This window comes from Stegostoma tigrinum, chromosome 16 (genome assembly GCF_030684315.1).
Source record: "Stegostoma tigrinum isolate sSteTig4 chromosome 16, sSteTig4.hap1, whole genome shotgun sequence".
In the NCBI taxonomy this organism is placed as follows: domain Eukaryota; kingdom Metazoa; phylum Chordata; class Chondrichthyes; order Orectolobiformes; family Stegostomatidae; genus Stegostoma; species Stegostoma tigrinum.
Genome location: NC_081369.1, coordinates 27,092,138 through 27,101,176, shown reverse-complemented (window position 1 = coordinate 27,101,176; position 9,039 = coordinate 27,092,138). Strand labels below are relative to the sequence as shown.

Genomic DNA, 9,039 nt, shown 5'->3' with positions numbered 1-9,039 from the left:
TTTGAAAGATCCTGCAAAAGCATCTCTGGTGGTTCAATTCTGGTGCTTTGAAATGTCGGGGAGTGCCAGAATAGGAGTATTTCTCCATGCAGTAAAAGCTAAGCTACCATGTCCTATTCATTCATGCTCAGTTTTTCTTGCATGCCTACCTATTGCCAGCTTATATATTACAAAAATACTGTAAATCCTGCAGCTGGATACAAAAATCGAAACTCCTCAGAGCAAGTAATCAGTTCCAAAAATCTGCTTCCCCTGCCGGAAGTGTTGACTTGTCTTTTCTGCACAACGACAGACTGACGCCCTTCGGGTTATCTGATGTCAGCTTCCTCTTTCACAACTAATATAGGCCAGAAACTGGAGAGAGAGAGAGAAAGGGCAGTTTCTGAATTCTGACACGATGTTGACGGTCTTAGAATGATCTTAAGGAATGACTCAGCCTCCCTCTGACCTGAACGCCTTGTGAAACACCACTAGCCTTGCCTATTGAAACGTCGGGATGTTTTAGAACGGGTGGAAGTACCTCTCCGCGCCAGAAGGAAGTGGAGACGGAGATCATTATCTGATGTTGTTAATTGTGTTTCTGGGCCAGCAGCCACTGAGCATTGAGCCTCCCGCACCAGTTCGGAAAGGGTGCAGCTCTCAGACTGCCCCCGGCATCTACACCACAAGGGAAGTTCATTTGTGAGTTTACGAAGCCGCCGTGTGCAACTGGGAACAGCACAGAAAAGTAGAACCTCACATTCCACGAGCCTTGTTGTGGAATTTGAGATGTGATGAGAACATTGCTTAAGGTACCCCTAAGGTTCCACTGTACTCATTTATTACATGCCGTTATGAAAACTTCCTGCGTTGCTATTGACGGGGATGTGAAACTTTCAAAAACGTGCTAGCGATACCATACACAAAGTCAGAAGTACACCTGGAGTTATCTACCTGTAAAATCCTGTCACTGCTCAGCGCTGCTCTGCTCTTTGAAGGAAAGAGCCTTTTTGTAATGTTTTTGATGCTGGGTTCGGATTAGACGAATAAAACCGAAACTACTCTTTGCTGGGTAGCTCAGCGTGATGGCCCTCCGGAGGATTTAACATACGCAGAAAAAAATGTTTATTATGTTTATTTAGGGTTGTTTCGAAATAGCATTTTTAATATCAAAAATATACTTTATTGATTAAAAAATCTTTATATACATACATAGTGAAGCTGTTCGCTTCTGTGCAGTGGCATATCGAGAAACAAGCGGACAGTGATTTGTTTGATTCTATCCAGCAAACAAACCAAAGGCATTTCTTGCCTATACCAGATTATATTTACATACAGCAATTTCCAGCTTCATGGCAGCTCAATCTGTCTAGAACTCTGAAGATGAGGTTGTAGGTGAAAGTAAACTGAGCCTCACCCTGTTTAATTTGAGGGGTGAAAGTATGCCATCTTTAATCGAAACTAAATCGAGTTTGCATGCGTTCATTTTGTAAACTGGGGCAAAGAATCTAGCTGGTAGGGAGCGAATGACTATCTTTTTATTAAAGAAAGACATACGCGATGCATTTATGACCCACCCCTTATTGCCGTTGAGAGCAGTGTACAGGCACCTTGAACGGTTGTAGCCAGCCCGCGATGCTGTTGGAAAAGACATTCCAATGTATTGATTCAGTGACTGAAGCAGTGGTCGCTCCAAATCAAAATGTTGCGTGGCTTGGGAGCAAAATGCAATCATTGTGTATGTAGTGTAGTATGGAAACATTGGGCTTAGGAACCAAATGTTCTGCTACTGTTCCTAAGTGAGTTTTGAGAAGTTGATGATGTTACCTAGAATGGTGACGAAACGTCTGAAAACGAACGTTCCAGCTCAGCGAGCAAACTCACATCCAGAACTGTTTCTAAGTCCAATACTACACTGTATACACTATACTATACTACAGTAAAATGCTTTGGGATGTGCCGTATTTGTGAAAGGTTTGTATAAATGTGAGGTTTTTTTTGAATTGGGCATCTCATTAGTTGTTTAGGTATAATACAGCTGGAGCTGCAGGAGCACAGCAGGCCAGGCAGCATCAGAGGAATAGCAAAGCAGACATGGGACCCTTCAGAAATAGGGAGAGGTCAGGGAGCTCAGAAATAAGTAGAGGGGTGGGGCTGGGGAATGTAGGTGGCATGGTGATAGGTGAGTGCAGGTAGGCAATGGTGGGGATTGGTCAGTGAGGTAGAAGGGGTGGATAGGTGGGAGAGAAGATGGACAGGTTGTGTCAGGTCAAGGAGGTAGGGGTGAGAAGGACGGTTAGTCATGGGATGAGGAGATTTTGAAACTGGTAAAGTCCACATTGAGACCATTGGGCTGTAGGCTCCCAAGGTGGAATATGAGGTGCTGCTTTTCTAGTTTCCGCGTGGCGTCATTGTGACACGGGAGGACGCCCAGGATGGACATGACACACAGGGAATGGAAGAGGGAGTTGAAGTGGTTCGCGACTGAAAAGTGTTGTCATTTGTTGCGAACAGAGCGCTGGTGCTCTACAAAGCAGTCTCCGAGCCTCTGCTTGGTCTCACCGATGTAGAGGAGGCCACATTGGGTGCAGCAGATGCAATAGACCACATTGACAGATGTGTGTGTGAACCTCTGTCTGATGTGAAAGGTTTGTTTGATTGACCTTGATGTTGACCTGCTCCTCCCACCTCACTGACCAATCCCCACCACTCCCAACCTGCACTCACCTATCACCGTCCCACCTACCTTCCCCAGCCCCACCCCTCCTCTCTCTATTTATTTCTGAGATCCCTTTCCCATCCCCCATGTCTGAAGGAGGGCCCCAACCCAAAACATCAACTATCCTGCTCTTTGGATGCTTCCTGGCCTGCTGTGTTCCTTCAGCTCCACACTGTTATCTCTGACTCCAGTATTGGCAGTTCTTACTATCTCTGAGTTGTTTAGGTATATCTCGTTTTGGATTTTATCCGCATCCCATGAAATTAAATGCTTTCAGTTAACCTTTTTAATATATAACTGTGCTCCAATGCTTGGTCATCTCACTGATCCAATTTTGACCAGCATTAAAGAAGAAGAATAGGGAACAATAGATGAATGAAGATTGTGAAGCTCTGGTCAAGAATAAGGTATAGACCATTGGATTAAGTGAATCTCTTGAAGAGCATAAGGGATAGATTCACTGCCACCAATTGTTCTCATTTACTAATATCAATGGAGAAGGATACCCACACACAGTCTTTGACAGAAGGGAAGCAGTACCCGACCTCAGTAATGGATACTGCTGGGACTGGAGGCAGATGAATGAGGAAGACAGCCATGGACTCTGGAGTGAGGTAAATCAGTATGGGTTGGGATATTCAACAAACCAAGTGCCTACAGGCTTTCATGGACTATGAAAAACTATCTGACAGCATATACAGAGAGGTTGTTAACCCCAGGCCAGGAAATCTCAGACAGCTGTTAAGTTTCAGGCTAAGGGCGCGACCATTTAAGACTGAATGGAAAGAATTTCTTTATTGATAAGGTGGCATTTCTTTGGAATTTGCTACTAGGGATGATGTGAAGGCATCATCTTTGATTATATTTAAGACTGAGATGACGACAGTGTTTGGTTTTTCAGGGAACAGTGAGTAGAAGGGAAGTCTAATTGCAGCCCAAGACCTACTGTTGCAGAGGAGGCTTGATGGACTGTATTGCCTTCTCTTGTTCCTAATTCTTATGGTCTTAACTAACAAGAAATTATGCTGACACTGGCTGTCATGGGAAAATTACAATTATCTGGAAGCAGGAAACCTCACTATCTTTATTCAAAAACGATTTGAGATATGGAAATAACATCAGGGTGTGCACATGCCTACTTGTGTGGTGACAGTGAGTAACCTAGAAGATAATTGTTAGTATAGAATCAGTGCAGCATGTGCAGCAAGACGCCACTCAGTCCATTAAGTCTACATCGACCCTCTGAAGAGCACCCCACTATCCATGCACTGCCATGCCAATTCTCCTCATGCCTGTTTGGTTTCCTCTGGGTGCTCCAGTTTCTTCCCACAATTCAAAGATGTGCAGATTAGGTGAATTGGCCATGCTAAAATTCCTGTAGTGTCTAGGGATGTGCAGACTAGATGAATTAGCTAAGGTATTTGCAGGGTCACAGGGATATGGTGGTGGAGAGGGGTGGTGTGTGTAGGATGCTCCTTGGATGGTTGGTGAAACTTGATGGGCTCGCTATGGTTTTCTCTTCATTTGTTTACCAGGTGAAAAGGCTGGGCAGCACGGTGGTTTAATGGTTAGTACTGCTGCCTTGCAGTGCCAGGGAACCAGGTTTGATTCCATCCTCTGGTGACTGTCTGTATGGAGTTTGCACATTCTGTGTTTGGGTGGGTTTCTGCCTGATGCTCCGGTTTCCTCCCACTGTCCAAAAATGTGCAGGCTAGGTGGATTGGCCATGCTAAATTGCCCATAGTGTAGATTAGGTGTGTTAGCTATGGGAGATGCAGGATTACAAGGAAAGGGTAGGGGGATGGGTCTGGGTGGCATGCACTTTGGAGGGTTGGTGTGGACTTGTTAGCCTAAATAGTTCACCCTTCTTGTTTTCTTTGTAATAATAAGATTTTTATGGTTTTGCACATTTTTGCATTTCACTGAGTAAATTTAGTGGAAAGTTGATTTAATTAAGTAAAAGCTTATTGCAGTTGAAGACTTTAGTATTTTTGAAATTATGAAATTATGTGGTCACAATAACACGCAGATCTTTAGGGAGCATTTCATCACTTACTTCCCACTTTGTTGCTTGCATTCATATCCTCCCTCTTACTGAAAAGTGTACTTTGCAAATGAAAGGACTATTTTCCATTTAGTAATATGAGCACTGAGTTAAGGCATACATTTGTTTGAATTTTTATTGTGAAATAGCATAGAGTGTTAGAGTCATACAGCACACAGCAGGCCAAGCAGCGTCAGAGGAGCAGGAAAGTTTGACATTTCGGAAGAAGGGTCCCAACCCGAAACGTCGAGCTTTCTTGCTCCTCTGATGCTGCTTGGCCTGCTGTGTTCATACAGCTTCACACCGTTTTGACTCAGCTTGATTTTGTGTTAATTCTCTAAATGTCCTGGTACCACTTCATTTATAATGGATTCCAGCACTTACACTGAAACAAGTATTATATTAATTGGTGTGCAATTTGTTGCACCTGTCTCCTTCCTTTCTTAAATACAGGTGTTACATTTGCAATTTTTCAGTTCTTTGGGACCATTCCAGAACCTGTAGAATTGTGGAATGTTACAACCAATCCATTCACCGTCTCCGCACCTACTTCCTTAAAAGTCCTCTGGTCCAGGGAACCTATTAGCCTTTAGTTATATTCATTTTCCAAGTGCTTTGTCTGAAGTGATTGTGATTGTTATAACTTTCTCCGTCCCCTTTGTCTGCTCCTTGTGCCTTCTACTATAGAGAAGCATACAAAATAATTATTCAACATCTCTACCATTTCCTTGTTTACCAGTATTAATTTCTAAATCTCATCCTCTCAGGGACTAAAATATACTTGTGATTATTCTCTTTTATCTACATGCATAGAAGCTTTTATTGTTTGATTTTATATTCTTGCCATTTTACTCTCCTATTTGAACTTCTCATCTTTTAAATTCTTGACCATTGCTGGTTTCTAGAATTTTTCTAATCTTCTGTTGTCTTGCTAATCTTTGTAGTATTTACACCTTTTCTTTCAATTTTATATCAGCCTTAACTTCCCTAGAAAACCACATACGGTGCATCTTATTTAATCTTTCTGAATGAAATGTATTGCTTTTGAGAGTTATGACATATATCCTCAAATATCTACTACTGCTTATCCACCACTTGACCTTTTAACCTATTTTCCCGGTCTATGGAAACTTTGATTATAATCTTATTTAATACAACTATTTAAGTTGAGGCCACCAGTTTCAGGCCATTGTTTTTCATCCTTAATTAAATGTGAAATTTTATCATGTGCTGATCACTCTTGCTTGGAGAGTGCTTTACAATGAAGTCATTACTGAATCCATTTAAATTTAATATTACCAGCTCTAAAATATAACTAAAGGCTAATAGGTTCCCTGGACCAGAGGACTTTTAAGGAAGTAGCATTTTCCTTTATTTGTAGAATTTTTTCTTCCAAGGAACAGTCCTAAATGTCTAAATGAACTCTGTCAACTCAACCTCAAGATTTTCTTTGCCAATATGATCCGTCCAATCTAAGTGAAGAGTAAAGTACATCCACAACGATTACAGTACACTAAGTGAATCTAAGTGAAGAGTAAAGTACATCCACAATGATTACAGTACACTTCTTCCAAGTTCCCTTTATTTCCTGCTGCATACCCTGTTCTACAGTATTAGGTGCTGTTAGCGAGCATGTAAACTTCTTGAACCATTGACTTCAATGTCTTGCTATTTCTTACCTCCATCCAAGCTGATTCTACATCTTGATTGTTCAATCATTGCTACTATATTAGTATTTATTTTTAATATTTCACTTAGAAGCAGTAAGTAAAATTCATTATCCATTTGTTTCCTTATTTTACCAGGTCCATCCACGAGCATTAAAATAACCCTGTTGAAAGGGCAACAAGTGGAATGAAGGCCGATCAGTTGATTAAGGTTCAAAGACATAAGCTCATCACGATTCTTGGAAGAGGTTCAGTGGAAGTCTTTGAGAGCATTCTTGATCATTTACTAGCATGGGATCTTCTGAGCTGGGAAGAATATGAACATGTGAAATCACCAGCAGTTCTGTCTTGTTCCAGTCGTAACCTCCTTGATATTATAACGTTTAAAGGGAGCAGAGCCTGTGAACTTTTTATTCTGGCATTGCAAAATGTCATTCACAGCTTGCAACTAACTGATTTAATTTTGGGCAGCTATAAACCTCCAGAAAAGACTCCTGAATCATCAGCATCGCTGTCATTATTGCCTTCGCAAACTCTTCAAAACCACAGACTCAACATTGTGCGGAAACTACATGGACACATTGCAGCTGTGTTAGACATTCTGCATAGATATGGTCATTTTTCAAAATATGAATGTGATGAGGTTCAATTGCCAATATATACACCTTCCCAGCAGGTACCCAAACTGAGATAATTGTGTGTTTGCGCGTGTATGCTGTGTACATGAGTGCAGTGGTCAGAAAATGACTATGGAACATGTTTAACATGATGTTCAAAAAGAAATATTTTTAACATAATATTATTCTCCAGCTACATATCAGCTTTGGAAATAATGACCCATATAGGAAAATTTAAGACACGTTATAATTCATATCATGTAGCCGCTTATTATGTACTTGGTGTATGCCGTATGTGAGCTGATTAACTTAATGACAGTACATTTTTTTAAAAATGGGTAACAAATAGATCTGTACAGATATTTTAGGTTTTCCATTTCTTTTTCTGTCACCTGTTGAGCCTACACCTTCTTCAGCCTTTGACTCTATCCTCAAGGTTGAGGACTCCCCATCATAAATTTTCTTTCCCACTATTTCTGACCCTTTCACCATCCTCCCCAAAAATGCAAAGTAAAAAGCTCTCAAATTATTATGTCAACCCATCCATCCGAATGTTTCATTCAATAACTGCTAATCATCCAACTTTCTCTATTTGGAACATAGAACATAGAACACGACAGCACAGCACGGCCCTCGATGTTGCACCGACCTGTGAAACCAAACTGAAGTCCATCTAACCTACACTATTCCATTATTATCCATATATTTATACAATGACCATTTAAATGCCCTTAAACTTGGTGAGTCTACTACAATCGCAGGCAGGGCATTCCACACCTTTACTACAGTCTGAGTAAAGAACCTACCTCTGTTCTATATCTATCACCCCTCAATTTAAAGCTATGTCCCGTCGTCCTAGCCATCTCCATCCAAGGAAAAAGGCTCTCACTGTCCACCCTATCTAATCTTCTGATCATCTTGTTTGTCTCTACTAAGTCACCTCTTAACCTTCTTCTCTCTAACAAAAACAGCCTCAAGTCCTCAGCCTTTCCTCATAAGACCTTCCCTCCATACCAGGCAACATCCTGGTAAATCTCCTCTGCACTCTTTCCAAAGCTTCCACATCCTTCCCATAATGTGGCGACCAGAACTGCACGCAATACTCCAAATGCGGCTGCACCAGAGTTTTGTACAGCTGCAACATGACCTCATGGCTCCGAAACTCAATCTCTCTACCAATAAAACCTAGCACACCATACGCCTTCTTAACAAACCTATTTAGACCTATGCCTGTCAACATTATCTACATGTTCTTAATGTCTGGAATTGTTTACAGTGCTCCACATAACTAATGACCTCGGATAATGTAGCATGGTCAAGCCACCTAATCACCTCAAGGATGGAAATCCAGTTCTACATTTTCTTGTATGTCTCAGTAACTAGTGTTCAAGGATGGAAATTATCTCAGGAAATAATATTTTAAAACTGCAAAATGGTTGGGGAAAGTTGACATGGAATATGTTGGGCCTAAGAAGCTGAAAAGGCTCATTTTGTGCTATAACTTTTGCTCAATAATTCATTACTAAGAATGCAAGTGGTCAATTTAAGAAAAAGTAGAGGCTACATTTACAGCACTTAAAGACCAATTACATGATGAGTGAGAACACAAATACTAAAGAGGCCATCAATGCCTTGGAGTGAAGGAATGGCAAAGTTAACTCCTCCATACTCTTTGCACCTCTGATCTGCACACCCCTCAATTAACCCAGAGGCACCTTACTGAAACTGATTTCCTTGATTTCAAATCTCTCCCATAGCAGCACCCATTACTTCCTCAAAAACCTCATCCATCTATACTTATCTGCATGCACCTCCACTTGTCAAATGCCTAATTCCATTTTCTCATCCCTTACTCTGCTCCGCTTTTGGTAACTACAATTGACAATTTTCTGTTCAGCAGCTACAAATGGTCATGTTTCTCCCAATGTTCAGATGCTTCCAGGTGAACTTACTTTTTGCCCACACATTTTCCACATACCTTTAGATTCTTTTGCAATCCTTGTCCTTGGTCCA

General features: G+C 41.2%; 1 protein-coding gene across 2 annotated transcripts in view; it reads left to right on the top strand.

Moving 5' to 3' along the window:
* Positions 1-299: 299 nt before the first annotated feature.
* Positions 300-9,039, top strand: part of nod2 (nucleotide-binding oligomerization domain containing 2) — a 45,578-nt gene continuing 36,838 nt past the window's right edge. For both annotated transcript variants that reach the window (XM_048547073.2, XM_059651667.1), the window contains exons 1-2: positions 300-791; positions 6,548-7,085. In XM_048547073.2, coding sequence (XP_048403030.2) covers positions 6,597-7,085 — 489 coding nt within the window. In that variant the 5' untranslated portion in view covers positions 300-791; positions 6,548-6,596. The remainder of the gene's footprint in view (positions 792-6,547; positions 7,086-9,039) is intronic.